General features: G+C 41.5%; 1 protein-coding gene across 2 annotated transcripts in view; it reads right to left on the bottom strand.

The window, feature by feature from the left end:
* TOP3A (DNA topoisomerase III alpha) overlaps positions 1–18,960 on the bottom strand; it is a 226,817-nt gene that overhangs the window by 100,402 nt on the left and 107,455 nt on the right. For both annotated transcript variants that reach the window (XM_069210104.1, XM_069210105.1), the window contains exons 6-10: positions 17,927–18,070; positions 12,592–12,762; positions 7,181–7,281; positions 3,591–3,665; positions 3,069–3,151 (exon numbers count right to left, since the gene is read on the bottom strand). In XM_069210104.1, the coding sequence (XP_069066205.1) occupies positions 3,069–3,151; positions 3,591–3,665; positions 7,181–7,281; positions 12,592–12,762; positions 17,927–18,070 (574 nt within the window). The remainder of the gene's footprint in view (positions 1–3,068; positions 3,152–3,590; positions 3,666–7,180; positions 7,282–12,591; positions 12,763–17,926; positions 18,071–18,960) is intronic.

The following is an 18,960-nucleotide window of genomic DNA, read 5'->3' on the forward strand; positions in this document are numbered from 1 at the left end:
GTGCTCTGTAAGGTCCTAGTGAAGAGACTGACTGGTGTAGTGGGAGCACTGGTCCACGAGGACCAGTGAGGTTTTCTGCCTGGCGCAGCACGGCTCTCAACTTGCAAAGACTTGCACATGTGATGCACTACGTACAATTGAGAGACAGGGAACTGGCATCGGTAGACATTACCAATGCATTTTACACGGTGGAGTGGAACTATTTGTTGCTAGTGCCCTGGAAGATGGGTTTTTGGTCCCCATTTTTGTACATGGGTGTGAGTATTATACACAGCACCTCGTGCCTGAATGTGGAGTGAGGGAATGGTATCAGATGAGTGGAATGTGCAGTGGGCCATGAGGCAGGTTCACCCACTTTCACCGCTCCTCTTCTCGCTTGCGATGGAGCCACTGGCAGCAAAGCTTAGTACGCAAAATGGGGGACTTTGGAATCATGATAGGGGGCTCCGCACTTCTTGTATCTCTATATCCTGATGATGTTTTGTTTTACTTGCAGCATCCCGCGGAGTCGGTACCGCTGCTTGTGGCACAGTTGGAAGACTTCTGAGTGGCAACAGGTCTGTGCATAAACAGGAAAAACTTGTTGGTCTTTCCACTGTGGGCCCTGAGAGTGGCCCCTGGGAAGGGCCTGACTTCACTGGGGCTGCGACGGGGGGCACTTCCTTCAGATGTCTAGGCATCTTGGTGGGACATGCACTTAATAGTCAGCACCAAAATTGGATTGAGCCACTTGTGAAAGGCTTGAGGAAATCTGTTTGGTTCTGGAATACACTGCCACTTACTATGGCGGGAAGAGTTGCAGTGGTGAAAATGGTGTTCCTCCCCTGATATCAGTAAAATACAAAATGCCCTTTATACACAGCTGTGTGTTCTGTTTAAGACAGCTTGATGATCTCCTTAGTGTGGGCTGCGAAGAGGAGGGGGGGTGATGCTGCCACTGCTTAAGCGAGACCCATTGGAGGGCAACATGGGCCTCCCGGACATGGAACTTTACTACTAAATCTCCAAGTTACAATAAGTCTCTAAGTAGGCGACACAGGAGGATAATTGGGAGACAAGGCTGTTGCGAGTCACTTAAAGCACACACTCTTTGCTGGCGCTGCTCATGCATGGCATACATAGCCCACCTGACACGCCCTACATGATTCAACGTGGATTCAAGCGGCCATCCTCTGCTATGGATCTAGTCATCGGGACGATGCTCCTATTTGGTCATATAGGGAAAGACATGTCTGGGGTGAGATGGAGGGGGGTGGGGGGGTTGGGAGGGAAACTAATTAACCTTTACCCAGGGCAGACACTCCTCACTTACAGGAAGGCAAGGGAAGCATTTTTTTTTGGGGGGAGGGGCAATTCTTATGGCGTAGAACATCTGGACACAATTCCCAAATACGCCCTGGCAAATGGAAAGTCTGCACTTTATGCGTACAGCTGCCTCAGCGAGGCACATGGTGACGCACCTTTATAAAACACAGTGGCGGACAGAGCACTAACTGAATCCACGGCTAGCGGGGTATGAGGAATAGGTGCCACCCCTGATTTTGAATGGAGCACAACCTGCTCATTGGTGAAATGAGTTTCGTGCAATGCTAGATTTAAGCTAGCGCATTTCAACTACATACACCGCACATACATAACACCGATCAAACTTGGTAGGATGTATGATGGCACTGACAACTGAGGAATCGCCCTGGGTGTGCCTGCTTATTGTTGAACAACCAGCATTAGTGGCTCCTACAGCTGGCATTAGTACTGGCCAAGAGGAGGGCGGCTATAGGATGGTTGAGCAAGAGGGCACCATCTCTCACATCGTGGTACAAAGACGTAGATGAATGGACAATAGCCTAGGAAGTACACAAGGCTCAACCGTCGAGATAAGCTACAGGAGGACTGCCATACTGTTGGAAAGCATGCATATGGGAGAGGTTGGGGGACGAGCAGGGTATGCAAACCCAAGAAACAGAACCCCTGATATACAGGGGCACAGCTAGGAGAGTGTTGTACCCATGTTGGGTGACAACTGCCATAGAATTTGTGGCACTAGCAACAGCACCTGGGGGTGAGGAAGAGGGACGGGAGGTAGGGACTCAAACCTTCGATTTGTATATCTGAGGATGATGGGAGTGAACAGCAACTGTGCTGTTTGTTATTGTTATCACTAATGTTTCTCTTTTGATTCGTCTGGATGCAACATAATATCCTGCGTTGATGTTACATGTGGCTCTAGTATCGGACTAAATGTCAATCAATAAACAATAAAAAATATTCTTAAATAAAAAGAAAGAAAAGCCTTCAATTAATCAAAGGGAAGAGCATCCCTAAAATCAGAAGGGCTGCACCTTCGCAGGTAAGCACAGCATAGAGTAGCAACCGCCTGCTCTGTGCTGAAATTACATTTGTATGTTTGAAAACAAACATGGACGAGTTCTATGGCAATATTTGCTAATCTCTACATAGTGCCACAAGGAGCAAAGCCCTGAACTTGTGCCATTAGCAGATGACTGACTCTGTGACTTTTATTATACGCATAAGCATTATACTATAGATAACTGGTCACTGGTACAAGAATAACTATTTGTGAGCAAGAGTGCTCCATCAAAGCCAATCAAATGATTGGTGTGTGTTTGCCCTCTGTCCTCTCAACAAAAAAGACTGATTGTACCAGATCTCTGATCAGAAGATTTTACTGGGCTACAATATGTAATGTAGGGTCTTATGATTGGTTCTTCGGATATACCTGGAGTTTGCTTGTCTCGTTTGAATCTCAGAAGAACCAGGTTCAATTCTCATTTCCCACTCTACTTTCTTCACTAACGTTGTGGCTACTTTTTAGGACATGTAAATGGGTCTCTATAGCACAGTCAATTTAAGATTATGGATAACACGTGCATGTTTAGAACTTAATAGTTCATAAATCGGATTTATAAAGATTTCTATTAGTGAAGTATGTTACTCAGTTCAGGCTCTTCAACTTTCAACCTACCATTAAATGGTTTGAGGCAACCCTCAAAAAGCAATACAAGAGGTTTAATTCACAATATTTACTTCTGGATTACACAAATAGCTACCCTTGTGTGTACAACTTCTCAGCAATCTTCATTGTCTCCTTAGCACTGATCTTCAGCTTTCGGGAGGCCAGTTTTTCCAGCTCCTGTTCATGCATGGCAACACAGAAAAACAATATTTACTACCTTGCCAATATCACTTGGATCATTTAATTTCTATGGTAAGATGTTTACTGAAGGTGGAAAAGGCATACTCTAAAATGATCAGTGTGCATAACATGAGGTGGGGAATGTAAGGGTATACTCCTGGAATGACACTCAAGCATGTCCCTACACCCAAAGCAACTGCTGAATCCTATTACTTGGAAGACATTCAAACATAGCCCTTGGTCATCAGGTGCATAGCTGAATCAGCAAATAAAAAGGCTAAGAAATATGTAAGCACACACACCCTATAAAAACATAGCTTTGGGACAAAAGGTAGGGTATTGCAAATATGAGAGAGACAACCAAATGCACACGTGTTTCTGTAAACATCAACTAAATATCACCATACTGTTCACATGAAACACTTTTCTGACATACCACCGTGTCCAGTGCTACTGGCCTCCATTTACTTTTTGGCTTGCTCCCAACCTCCACAACAGTGGCAACTGGATTCTGAAATGAAAGCCATGGAAAATAAGATCACATACACATTTTCTTGAAGGCTTGTCAACTGGAAATGTAGACAGATCAAACTGAGACTGTCATCAGTATCACATTTACTATTAATTGGGTGGAGACAAAACCATCAACTAGACTTTAAACATGAAAATATTAACTCATCTAAATTTCAGTTAACAGCTTAATATGACCTAAAATTAACGGTCAAGCTTGTGTTGGTGATACGCAGAACATGTAGATGTTGACTCACAAGTACTTACCTTCAAGCAATTGGGGATCTCAGACAATAAATTCAGAGTTTATTAATTTCTTGCTCATGAAATTGCATCTCTGTCTGGGGTTTGACGACATTTTAAAGAATTTTTGTAGTTTAAAAAGTTATTTACTAAATGTCTTTATTACTGTAAACATCATGAGGTAGAGTCACTGTATGTGTTCGAGTGTCCATGAAAATACAATGTCAACTGAGCATGGCCATGGTCTGAAAGAGTCCTAGGGATATCTCCTGTCGCGCTTTGCGATTTAAAATGATTGACTGGGATAAAAATGAACATAAATCCAGAATATTCCCCCAGATGATATGAACATTTAAATAAAGCAAACCAAATGCATCCAATGAACCCAATCAAATAATTTGAATTACTACATAAAGATTCAATATTATCATCAAATTACCCAGAAGAGAGATATGTTAAGTTACAACATAGTCCTTCAGCTTACAGCCGACGACCATAGTTTATTACAGGATGGCTAGTTGAACGTTAACCTGCTGTAATTATTTTTATGATTATATAATTTCAGATCTGAGAAGAATATCCAGGCCATAAAATCTGTTCTTTTCCAACCAACATGCGGCTTTACATTATCTTGAACATTACCATTCCTTACTTACATAAACTTTGCTGATGTCTCCCTACTGTCAATTTTTCAATGCATGTAGTGTTTTGCCTCTTGAAGCACTGATGTGGCCCTGGGAAGTGGGAGAGGGATATAGAGCGACTCTGCAATGTATTCACCACATTTTCTACAAAATTATATTTTCAAATGCAATTCCAACCCACTTCCCCTCTCTCCATGCTACTACTCTCCAGCTTTCTGTCACAACTTTCAGTCCTAGAAAAAACACTCTTCCAGTGAAAATCACTTGCAACTGTGGTACGTGTATCTTTGACACATGCTCAGTCAAATCTGATTAGTCTCTTTTCCTCTCTGATTTATATCTGATGAAAAATATAAAGACTCTTCCTAAATAGCCTGTGACTATGCGTCATTGGTTCTCAACTGCATTTATCATTCTTAAAACGTAGCCTCCATAACTAGAGATACTATAGTTAGTTCATTATGTACACAATTGTTACACATTACCTCTTTTCCAATGTGTAACAAATTGTCAACATCTAGACGGCCAGCCGATAAGAAACCCCACCAGAAAGATTGTTCCCTCATTTACAATTAAGCCTTTCCATCCCACTCCCAACAGGGTACCATCCCATTATAATAAAATAAAAAATAAAAATAAAAACATCTTATATACCACTACTGTCCACTTCCAACAACATTCCTAATGAATTATGGAAGAGCAGCTGCCTAAAATCGATCCTGTTGACAAATTCCTCACTGTTTCTTTACCTAAGAATGCTCAATCCTTACTAGCAACTCTTACTAACTGTCCCTACAGTGACTGATATGGGATGAACAACAGGAGAAGTCAGGAAAAATGATCATTAGGTCTAACAAGTCAGTTCAAATGTTGTATGCTCATTTGCCACACAAATATCCCCATACAAGACATGTTATTTATATATATTTTTAACATTAAATTTCAAGTTTGCAGAACTAAGGAAGAGATGTTGAGTTTCTGCATGTTTAAATTTCACAATACCTTTACATTTAGAACATTATATTATTAGCATAAACCGCTATCATTTTCTGCTTAGTGCACAAAGCTTAATCATATTGCTTCAACCAACCGCAGAATTACATTTTTCACTACTGCAGTAATCTATAACAACTAGTGAACTCTCTATAAAGTTATACATGCAATTCATAACCAATGCAACAGCATTAATCATCACTAAGGGTTGCATTTCACCACAAAAAATATTTTCTAGGAGGAGAGCCTTGTGTGTGGCCTCCTATTTGTAAATTTAGGCTTGTAGGTTCCTTTCTTTTATCATATTCTGGACGTATCCTTAGGCAGAACGTTTATATGATTCTAAGACTGCATAGCTTTTTATCACTGTTTTCAGATTGAACTATCCATGCTAAGTTCTTTGGACTTCGAGCTGAAACTCTTAATGCTGCTCAGCTCAGTAACAAGGCGATCATGTAATGAACCCTAGATCCAAAGCTGTGTTTAAAGCCCCTGGAATGTTTATCAGAGACATTCTATCAAACACCCGGAACACTAACTATGCTCTGGAATTACCCTTGGTGAAGTATTTTAACATCAGCAGAATACTTTGTCTGAAGCATTTTAGAGAATTACAGGGTCCCTGGTAACAGGCCCCTTCCTACATTAAAGACAGTTTCTTATGTTGGAGAAATGTGATCAAGGCGGTGAGGTATGAATATTGGCTGCGCATTTTAACATCTAACATCATCCAACTTTCTACTTTTATATTTTAAGCTTAGAACATCTCGACATCCAGTATTTTGATCACACACTTCTGTTTCAACCAGTTTACATTCGTAGTATTAACTGGAGTTTGAATTGGAAAACCATTTACAGATTGTACATCCATGTAAGGTTTAGTATCTGGAATGTTGTAGTCTTGTTTTCATTTGACAAGGTCCCCACAAACTGTGGCTTAATCCCACAGGAATTCCTGAGGAGCTTTATGATTATATATCTGCTCTACAGTCTTTACAAAGAATGGACAGTGAAATGGCGAAGAGCAGGTATTGTTTTTGTTTTAATTAAGGTTGCCCAAATGTGTTTTTCCTGCAATATTTGTTTTTGGAATAATGACATGTGGCACACGGGAAATTATATTAAAGCAATATATGCAGTGTTAAATCAAGTGATCTCATATTGCTGGTACTCTGGTGTATATTTAGCACTACCAACCTTGGAGATTTTTTTTTAACCTGTGTCCACATCTGCACATTTTATTGTGACGATTTCGAAAAATATCAATTTGTTTATCAAAAGTATTGTATAAGGTTTAGCAAAAAATTTTCTATGTAGATAACATGATCATATTAAAACTATGAGTCATCTAAACTGGATATTAACGTAACTGTTTGTATCAACATCTGATACAAGTTATTTCAAGGAGTTTAATGTATGCCAAGGTGATCAAGTACAGTGGTTATTTGAAAAACAATGTTCAAAACATTTATCACACGTAATATGACATTTAAATAAAAAAAAAAGTTGAAAGACTTAAGTGCTGAAGATGCAAAGGACTATGTTCAAGATCATGTAGAGCACAAGTTTACAATTCCCATTCTCATGACCCACCAGTACTTTTACTATTAGTTGCTTTTGGTTTCCCTGTTATTACCTCCATGCAGATCTGGTAGAGGACAAGACAGGCTGTGTGGTGGAACAGACGATTCCTCTTCCAGCTGAAGTCAACAGTCATGTCTTCATAAAAATGAGTTACTGTGTGTAAGATCACAGAACAAAACATTGCAAAAAATGGGGAAAGCATAGCACAATTATTACAAAGTAAGCTTTTATATAAGCAAAGCAATCACATATTCTGTAGCCTGTGGTATTCTAGTGACAAATAACAAGCGATTAGACAGAGCGTGAGGAGAAGCCACTGGTGCAGATCAGATTGAAGCATGGCACCTTACCACTTCTTCAGTCAGCAGTTACAATCTCAAAATTTTAATACTATTATCTGTACTTTAAGGACAACCTTCACTTCATTAAATAAAAGGCTTTTAAATTATGTTGTGTGCTTGGGTCTCCCTTTGACGTAGAAATGTTGTGCTAATAGTCAACTCACTGAACACACCAACAAACATGGAGGAGGCATCACCATCATCCACAAAGAAGCAATCTGCTGCATCACCATCGATAAGGGCATCACACTAAATAATGGAACACCTCAATTTCCAACTCCACACCAACGACAAAACAACCATCATAGGCACCATTGCCTGCAGATCCACAGGTCCATGCATTGGCCTCTGCGACGCCATCAAAGACTTCATCACACCACCTGCCCTCGAGTCCAAGAACTACATCTTCTTCAGAGACCTCAACTTCCACCTGGACGACTCCACAGACACTAACTCCGCCAACCTCCTAGAATAAATGAACATCATCAGCCTCACCCAGCCAGTTACAGACCGTAACACACAGAGCAGGACACACACTGGACCCTGGCTTAATGTCCATCAACAGAGTCAAGTACAGTCATTCCACAGAACTCACCTGGGCCGACCACTATATCGTTCACTTAAACATCACAGGGTCACTGTGCATCGCTCCAGCCACCCCCCCACCCTCCAGCACCACATCTACAGATGGAGCAAAGTGACACAGACCCAAAAGATGGACACCTCGCAGCCTGATGCCACAACCAACCTGGAAGAAGCAGTCCATAACGTCAACACCTGGGTCACCAATGTCGCAGACTGAGTAGCCCCCAACAAAATGTCCAAAGCCCGCAGATCCACCAAACAAACCAGCAGCTACACACCAGAACTTAGTTCTATGAAATGCAGTTGCAAGCAACAGGAAAGAAGATGGTGCACCAGCAGAGACACCACTGACCGAGCCACCTTCAAGTCAGCCCTCAACGAATACCACCAATGATTCAAAGACGTAAAAAGGACACCCCTGCAGACCGCATCGAGGCAAGTGCCAACCACACCAAGAGACTCTTCAGCATTGTCAGAGTTTTCTCCTGCCCAGAAGTCACAGAGAACACGATCCCCCCCTTCACAGGAACTCTGCAACACTCTAGCGAATCACTTCCACAGCAAGATATCCACCATCTACAGGAACTTCGAGAATCAACCCACCAACCTCCTCACCCCAAGAGAAGCCCCACTACGTACAGCAACTCATAGCATGGGAACAGCTCACCAGGCTGAACAACACAGCCAACAGGAACTATATCCACGCTGGAGCACCCACAGACCCTTGCCACCACCACCTCTTCAACCTAGGAATCAACAACATCAGCCACCAACTCACCACCATCCTCAATGCATCCATCACTGCAGCCACCTTTCCCGACGCATAGAAACAAGGAGAAGTCAGGCATCTCCCCAAGAAACCTTATTACGACCAAAGCGAACTTCAGAACTACCGCCCCATTTCGCTGCTCCTCTTCCCCACCGAAGTCCTGGAGAAGGCCATCAACCGACACCTCCTGGAGAGGAACAAACTGCTGGACGCCACAAGGTCCAGTGTCCGTGCCAACCACAGCACCAAGACTTCCCTGATGGCCGCCACTGATGACATCCGTGCCAGGGGAGAATCGGCGGCCCTGATCCTCCTCAGCCCCTCCACAACTTTCAACACTGTATCCCACCGCACACTCATAAAGAGACTGCACCAGATCGGGATCAAGGGAGACGCACTCAGATGGATTGCATCGTTCCTCATGGGACCAACACAGAGAATCCACCTGTCCCCACTTCCCCTCGGAACCCACAAATACCTTCTGCGGCGTCCCTCAAAGTTCATCCCTCAGCCCCACCCTCTTCAACACCTACATGACGCCTCTAGCCAAGCTCGACAATACCCAGCTCATCCTCTCGCTCTCAGCGGACCCCACCACCGCTAAATCCAACTTACACAACTGCATGAAGAATGTCGCCAACTGGAAAAAGGATAACTGTCTGGAGCTCAACACTGAAAAGACTGAAGTGCTGATCTTTGGCAACCACATCTCCCTCTGGAAAGACACCTGGTGACCCACTGAAATAGGACCCACTCCCACACCAAAAGACCACACCGCAACCTCAGCATCATCCTGGGCAGCAAACTCACCATGTAATGACAGATCAACACAGTCTCCTCCACCTGCTTCCACAATCTCTGCTTGCTCTGAATAATCTTCAAATGGCTCCCCATCAGCACGAGAAAAACACGTAAGCCTTAATCACCAGCTGACTGGGCTACGGCAACACACTGTACGCAGGAACCAACATCGATCTTATGAGAAGGCACCAGACAATACAGACCTCAGTGGCCAGACTGGTCCTCAACCTGCCCAAACGGACCCACATCCCCCAACACCTGAGAAACTTCCACTGGCTCCCCGTCCAGAAAAGATGTCAATTCAAGTTATTGACACACGCTTACAAAGCCCTCCACGGCCATGGACCAGCATACATAAACCACTGCCTAAACTTCCGCCAACCATCCAGAACCCTTTGCTCTGCCTTCCTCGCCCTTGCACAGACACCTCACAACGACAGCATCCACAGCAGAGGTCGATTCTTCTATCTCACCGCCAGGGCCTGGAATGCCATCCCTCGCCACAGCCCAACATCACCCTCGCCACAGACTTCAGGAAATAACCTTACTTTTGGCAATGCTATTTAAGAGGTGGTTATCCATACACCTCCTGGGCAAGTTTGCTGAGTGCAGCAAAAATATTAAAGGGGCCAATGGGTTGCCTTGTTTTAAACCGTTCCATCCTCCAGCACCTTTAAGTAGTGACTGCAGCATCCCAGCTGAATACAATCACAAGTAGGTGTGTGCAGGTCAACCACTAATGTAAAGAACTGCAGAGGGATACCGAACTGAAAGAAGTGTAACCACAGTAAATTTGCTGACATTTATGAATATATTACTTTTTCATGATCATTCTCAGGGCAAGTTATTGTTGCAGGTGGAACAATACATCCTAAAACTGGTCTGCATTTTATGAAGTAGAAGGGTAGTTTCAACCTAGTAACTTAAATATTTGCAAACTATTTCCCACACAAATCCAAAAGTGCAATTAAGCAAGCAGCTTCCTGGATCATCTAAACAATGTTTATTTTGGTTTGGCTAAATTATAACTGTGCCAGAAACTGAACTTTCATAAGTTAAACATACGTTAAGCCTTGTTAATATCACCAACCATTCTTCTACATTAGTTTTGCAGACTGTTAGAGAAATCCAAACCACTGTTTGCACCAATGATGTTTTCAGACATCTTATTAGCTCTTTTATCTATATGTCCGAAGGGGATTTAAGGCTTAATCCAAACACACACAACCAACATGTTTGCCACAAAGAAGCCTTTTCCTCATTGACCCTATTATCCCCTCCTCTTTGCAACCAACTCTCAAAAAATTTGCATATCCTTCTTTGTCAATGCTCAAGACGCTATATCCCACTCAATCAACATACTCTTCTTCCTTACATTCCTCAACTCCTGGGCTATTTGACAGTTTGATCTTGAATTAGCATTGGCTCTCATATGGGAAGGAATTATTTTCTCACATAGTAAGCAGTTTTTCCAGTGGTTTAATTTTCTCAACTTTGCAATGTGTCTACAGTTGTTTCTTCAAACAAATACTTGGGTAGTTGCCCCATTTTTGGCCTCCTATGCCAGTATGCCCTCGTATTTGGCCAGTATTTCAGAAAAACAACTAAACCCTTTCAATGTGAGTTTCTAACACCCTCTAGATAAAAGTTTGAGGATTAATCAAAATAAAGTTAATTTCTTCTGCTCCTTTAAATTTTCCTCACGGTATCCAACTATGTATCACAAATAGGGGCTAACTGAAACATTAAATGTAGGACATTATGATCACTCTCTCTCGGGCTCACCACATTCATATTAACTTTGCTCTGACACAAGAGATGCACAAAAATATAGCCCACCGTTGCTGATCCATTTTTCCTACTCCATGTGATATGCTCTGTATACTTTTCCTATACTTTCCTATTGAGGAGGGTCAGATGAAGCTTGAACATGCAGTTCAAAACCACCTTCCACCATGGTCTGTTTTCAAGTTAGACAAATTCGGCAGGAGAAGACCCCAGCATGTCATTGGACTTTAGTTTGGAATGACAATATATCAGATATCTTATAAGCACGTAAATCACTTACAATAGTAAAGAGTGATTTGGATATATTGTCTTTCAAATAAACCCTATTTTGAGATAGTTAACCAACCTCCAAAACTGATTGATTTTTAAAAAGTGTGTCCTAATTAAGTAGCACCTAGTAAAGGAGAAAAAAACAGAAAGCAGCCAAAACCTTAGTATCAAGGTCGATAAAATATACAGAAATGGCAACAATGTCATAAGAAACTAAAAGAGATCATTTACTTGTACGTTTTTAAATGTATCTGATAACAGATGAGGGTTGCAATCGTTTCTAAAGGAAATACTTAGCTAAAGAGTAAAATACAAGATAGTATGCACAAAAGAACAAATGCTCATAATAATACATTATCTACTGATAGCTTAACAAAGATATTTGGAAAAATATACTTGTGTGAGATACACTTGGAGTTATATTTATGAACTTATGAACATACATATGGTTTAGTATGAACATGATTATACAAGGAAGATTAGATAAATTCAGTACACAGACATACACAAAACCCACTTAAAATTATTTTCTACTGCAGGAAGATTCATCAATAAAGTTTAAAGCACTATTTCAATGTACCACCTTTGCTAAACTAAGACTGTTTATTATCAGCATTCTATCTTGTTGCAGATAAATATAATACTATGCAGTCTGTAAAGCAATCTCATACTTTAAGCCAATTCTGGGGTCCCCTGAGAGCCCTAGAAAGCTTTAAGCTGCCTACTATTCCTTTTTGGGTTTATTAGTATCTATTGTGCTTACAGGTAAGCTTGTGCATTTACGTATATTATAAATCTTCCATTTGAAATATTCCTAACTAACCCATTTTATCATTGTAATACTGCATATTTACTCTTTGAAAAATGAATTAGAAGTTTAATTTTCAGCATTTGAATTTTAAATGGCACCTTTAATCTTGTAGAACGTTTCTGGAACAAAGGCTTGGATGGCTTTAAATCGCTCCACAACAAAACCCAAGGTTGGGAACTGGCAACTACCATAGCTGATCAGCTGGTTAGACAAGACGTTAGGGAAGATCTTCTGGAGCCGCAGTGTCTGAAATCTAGTGAAGGCGGCACCTATAGGAGGGAAAAGAAAAATATTATGAATCCACAGCTTCCTGAAAAGATTCCCTTTTCCAACAGAAGATGCAGGCAGACTTCAACAAAGTGTTTAGAAATGGGGATTAGATTAACAGATCAATAGAACAGGGCACAGAGTTGGACAAGCAAGAAAATTCATGCCCATCTTATTTGCCCCACAATGAACTCTATATCAGCAGCCCTTCTGGTCTACTCATGTGCCAGCCATAACTTCTTTATCCCAATCACTCTCTTCCTAACAAATCCACTTCTATTTCATATCAAATTGCTTTCACGCATTACCCATCTCTTTGTAGTCTTTAACATCTAAAAAATTATTCCCATTCGATACCAAACACCCCCAAAATTCCGTATACAGTTGACTGCTTCGGAGACCGAACTCAGTCCCTGAGTTTAAAAGTCTTGAAGAGCAGAAGCCTTATTTGCCCATGAGAGCTTTATTTCTTGATGCAAGTATTAGAAATGAACCTAACAGTTTAAGTGGGGGAGTGGTCAAAACATTTATGGTTAAGGTCAAGCTCCCACACCACCATGGAGTGTGGGACCTTACAGAGGTAACCCAAAGATTCCATAGAAGTAGCTGTCTCCACACAGGGTAGCGTAGGTTGAGGTCAAATGCAAATTCCAAAGCATTCGGGGAGCAAAGATACAAGGGATACATAAATCCAAAAAGCACAGAGTTAATGACTAAAAATGTTAAGTCTTTACTATATTCATAAAGCAACACATTTATAAGCCTGTTGACAAAACAATATCACTGTGTAGGAAGATTAAGAAAAACAATTTTAATTACAGAGTGAAATGTTCAGTACAAGTGAAATGTTTGCTTCTGTATAGCAGTGTGCCACCTTTAAAAGAGAACTTGAGAGAAACGCCTTCCGCTAAATGTGCCCTTTCACTGCTACTACATTAATCCTGGAAAAACCTAGTTGTACAATCGATGCCAGTGTTCCCATGTGTTAAAATAATTTCTTGTAGAATGGAATCTCCCAATCCAAAACCTTAATTCCAAGGCAAATACTAATACAAGAATTACAAGAACCGTCTAACGTTCTCTGAAATACAATACAGTATAATGGTGTGAACTATACAATGTGTATTTTTGTGATATATCATGAGGCAACAGTATGAACAGGGCCATTGGAATTATGGGATTCTGTAGCATTTTTCAATAATTATGGATTTACTACCTAATCCAACATCCGCTGCATAATCTGGAGATTTTGATAAAAATAAAATTTGTTTCTAGCTCAAATAAATCAAACATTAGGAAAAATGAGCAGACGTGTTGCAGTGGATGGCCTTCACAAAGGTTGACTGTTCACCTTTCAGATATACATTGCTGTATTTGACTGTTATACTAGTTCTAATGAGGTGAAACCTTTGTCCAGACAGTGGCAAAATGTGTAAAAAAAAGAAAAAAAAAAAACGACAAATTATCGAACTGATACAGTAACACAACATGCCGCATTATGCTGTATAATTTGAATTTTTCTGCCATATAGTATAGTAAACCCTGCCACATAATTTGGCCTTCCCTTGCCACATAATTCCAGTGGCCCTAAGCATCATCCTGATGGGAAAAAACATGTCTGGGTAACTGTCAGGGAACAGTCTAGGTTATTGGCTCTTCTTGATCACAAGAATACAGAATTTATCATCCATTAATACTGCCATCGCAAAACCATATACCCAGGTGGGCATGTGTGAAAAGCTTTGTCAAATGAAGGATCATCACAGACCAGGTGAATTCATGCACGGCATTGGATTCCTTTATCTTTACTCTGGGCTGCTTCTAGGAATTGTTTTCAACTGTCAAAACCCTGGAAGCAAAGACAGAAGGACCTCCTTACCAAAGCTGAAGGTACATTACATACTGCATTCCCACTAAGTGACATATTAGAGATGAGTGGCTGAAAGACAAACTTCACTAGAACTGAATGAGTTGTAAAAGATGGTGGGAGCAATGTTAGAGCAATCTTAGCAGTAGTACGTTTAAGGCTAGAAACCTGCACCAATATAAACCAGAAATTAGCTATACTTTGCCATGCTGGGAACAATTTTCCCTGCAGTTGCTCTGAATCCAGAAAGCTCTTGATTACTAAATAAAGGGGATGACAGCACTGTATTGCCAGAGATCACGGTGTCCTGGCAGCCAGTACACAACCACTCAGTTGTCCTCAACTACCACAGGCACCAAGTGGCCATCTTTGGCTGCTGCTCTGCCCTGTAAGCTGTGAGGTGAGGAGACAAATCTTAGAAAGTGGACTAGTAGCTAGGAAACCCAAGAGATATTAGTTATTGCAGCTGGACATTCCAGTCAAGTTGAGAGGCAGACTGTGCCTTTTTCCATGGACTTGAAATGAGCATAGTGTGCTGTTTACTGGAAAACACTCACTTCCAATGGGAACAACAACTTTACCTTAACTTTAACGTATACACCCTACAAACTTTGTGAACTTCCATTTGAGGATTAGAGAAAAATAGTGTAATGAATCCAAAAAGATATTCTTCTTTTGTATTTCATTTTGTAAGGAGCTTTTTAAACCACGTAAGCTCACAGCAGCTCTATTTGAGTCAGCAAAACTCTGTTCAGCCCTACTCTGTCAATCCATCCCACTAAGGTACCAACAAATCTGCAAAAGCTGAAATGCCCATGAAAAGACTTCCAACTCATCAGAAGATATTGCACTGAGCACCACCTGCCGCACAGCAAACGGCCCTAAAACAATTTAGAGAAGGAAGTTTCCAGCAAAATGGAGGAAGTGCTGTTACCTGCTTGTGGCCCCACTATGAATACAGACCAGGAAAGTAAAGAATGGGGCAGGGCTGTGTAGGCTGGTGTGTAAAGGTACAGATGTTGTAAGGTGATGGTACAGGTTGTAGTTGGAGGCACGGTAATGTAAATTAAACATGGTGATACAAGGTAAAATAGGTGTAGGTGGTAGAGCACAACATAGTGGCAGAGGTTTTGAAAGGCGTTAGTGGTGTGTGCAAATGTAGGTAGGAGTGGGTAATGGAGATGGGGAACTGTAAGGCCAGGAAGCAACTTATAATGTAGCAGTAGTGCAGATGCAATTGCCTGCACGTGTTCTATCAAGATCATAAGCAGCCTGGTGGTGTGAAGAGAGGGAAGCATCACGTGTTGCAGCATGAAGAGGTGTAGGTGGAGCAAGGTGTATCGTATTGGTGATGGTGTAGGCAACAGGTTGTGGTGCACGGTGGGGTTAGTTGTGTGAAATGAAGTGCAGGTGTTATCACAATAATGAATATTTCTGCAGCAGTTGATACCATTGTTTTGCATTTTAGAAGTACAAGAATTAAGAAAAATATGTATTGCCGCATATAATGTTACTCTATTAGAAGGATGAAAGTCTGAGTTAGTCCTGTCTTGATTACATTTGTAGCACAGACACAGATGTCAGCAGTTTTGTTTTATGTGGTGGTGCTGGAGGGCATTTATGTTCATGCTGGGTGTAGGCAGTGGAGTAGCATGGTGTTGTAGAGACTGTAGTTTGTGCTCAGAGTAAAGATTATGGTGTAGGATGAGGGTGAAGGACATCAGATACTGAGTACTGTATACTTGGTGCCAATGTAAGGTGGCGTGGGTATACACACTGGTGTACGGCACAGCTGGTAGTGTAGGTCTCTTAGCCCTTCCCCAATCCGGAGCCAGTCACATGAAGTATACTTAACCTTTCTGTCCTATGCCTCACTCCAAAAACACCAATGCATGTGTTTGCTTGCAGTGGTACTAATGTAACACAGTGTTGAATTGAAAAGAAGAATGAGTTCCTGGCATGAGAGATAAGTTTCAGGTCAAAGAGAGATGTTGACACACACTAACCTTTCAGGCCTTAAGGGACAAACAGGTGCCCAATAGAAATGTCGTTTTTTCAAGAGACTTTCTTTCCTTCCTTACCACGAAAGAGGGATGGAAGCACATTTTGAGAGCTAGACAGTACTCTGCCCTACTAGCCCCTAGTGTCATCAAGGATGTCCTCCCTTTGAAATGATATCAATCAGCCAAGAGAAAGGGCACCTGGATCCCAGAAGGATTTCCACTTTATACAGAAGAGGTTGACCGATTTGACTGCAAGGATCGGTGCAGTGTGTTTTGAGAAGATTACATTTTCTGGGTTTTGAGGGAATGATGACTACTTGATAAGGGTGCATTGCGCATTTTTAAAACTAGCCTTGTAACCTGGAGTGCCCTCTCCTGATAAATTCCAGGTAAGACACTATGGAAGGCATAACTGTCTTACTGATTATGCAGGGAACTTGAAGAGTCAAGAGATCTATGACACGTTAATGTCAATGTTGCAAAATAAATGGTTTTGAAAGTGAAGAGGGCACCGGTCGTGGGTGGCATTCTAAAATTGTGCCAGCGTCAAGCATACTGCTTTGCGGCCTGGGGAAACAATGCAAAGCAGCTAGAATAAGTATTCATTACATTTGGATATTTCTAAAGAGGACCTAGCTTCGAAGAGCAACGCAGTGCTTGGAAAACATTTTTATTGTAATACAAGCATGTAAAACATGGCTTTCAAAGTATGGTGTTAAATCCAGTTGAGGCCTCGGTACAGAATCCAGGACGTGATGTGGACTAGGAAGATGTACACTGTCTATTTCCTGTTTTATCATTATCAATATGACATATACTTTATCAATTAGTTTGCTCGGAATCACACAATTTTTTCATCAAGTACTGAATCCAGTGTCTAGACTCCAAAGTCGGCAACACAGCCTCTAGATAGGTTACCGGTAGCACTTACCACACGTTGAGCAGATGCCCCCCCCCTTCTGAACAGAGGAAAAATCTTATGCCGTATGCCCATTTCTAACCAGTACTCTCCTCACATACACATAGCTATAATACAGCTACCTTAACTAGCACAGCGCGCATGATGTGGCATTACATTCTTAAAGAGCAAGAAAGCAAAGAAATTGATGTATGGCCAATCATTGGCATCAATGTTGTGTAGTAAATTTTAAATTAGAGAACTTATGGTGGTCCTTGAGGAAGCCTTCACCTTTCATTATTACATCTTTCATCTTTTTAAACATTTGCAGTTGCAAACTCCTGTGAATTATGTCATTATTAACTGCAAAGTAGTCCATGGTGTTGCATTCTTCTCACCTATCCGGAGGTCCAGCTCCTGACGCACATCCACAGCATCGCTGACATTCTGATCAGGCTCAATGAGGTTCTCGCAGGCTGCCCGGATGGAGCGAGGAGTTATCTCGGAGAAACGGGCTCTGAGTACCACCAGGTTCTGTTTCACTGCCAGGAGAGAACAAAGAGCGAGACCTTCATTAGTTAAACTGGAATACTTTAAGGCTTACATCACTTCTGAAGCATAAGGCAGGTCTCTTGGTGCATGATTTTTGACCTTATCACTACTGTTTATTTTCCTGCCACAAATTTTTGTTTGATGTTTGCATAATCTAAACAACAACAATGGGATAGCCTGTAGCATAATGGAAATGCTCAGAATCACTACGCAGCAGAAGCAAGCATAGAAAGAAACATCCACACCAATCTTCACACTTCTAAGTACGAAGGCACTTTGGGGTGACAAGCATTCCAAGTCAACCGACAACTTTCTGCCTACACCTGTAGAACAGCACCACATTGAGCTGATGTGAAAATACCTACAAGGATAGGACATTCACTAAAAAACTAACACTCAACAGCACATGGTTGTAAGGGAACAACTCTTCCAACCCACACCTCTAGAGGATACACTATTCTAATGTAGCAACAAGTCTGTTTGTCCATAACCACTCTGCCTTGCATGTAAGAAGTGGGCAGATGAGCTATGTCGTCTAGGAGGGAATCATATAATTTTCAGAAGAGAGGGGCACACATCAGCCCTCACTGCAAGGACGCACTTTGTCATTCGTTTGAGAGTAGTACACCGGCAGTCACTTCTAGACAGGTGTAGCCTCGTTGTAAGAAGATAAACATTTAAGCTTGTCCTTGGAAGCAAGCCACACAAACTTTATTGGTAAGATTAGATGAGATTCACCATAATGAGATCTTGGCTATTATTCTAAATTGTTAGACAAATCCCAGTGGCTTCATGGGGAATCATGGGAGTATCAAAAACCTTATGAATACCATTACGGTACCTGTGAGAGTCATTCAATTAACAAAACAAGCATTAATAA

The sequence above is a fragment of the Pleurodeles waltl genome, chromosome 10 (assembly GCF_031143425.1).
Source record: "Pleurodeles waltl isolate 20211129_DDA chromosome 10, aPleWal1.hap1.20221129, whole genome shotgun sequence".
Taxonomy (NCBI): Eukaryota; Metazoa; Chordata; class Amphibia; order Caudata; family Salamandridae; genus Pleurodeles; species Pleurodeles waltl.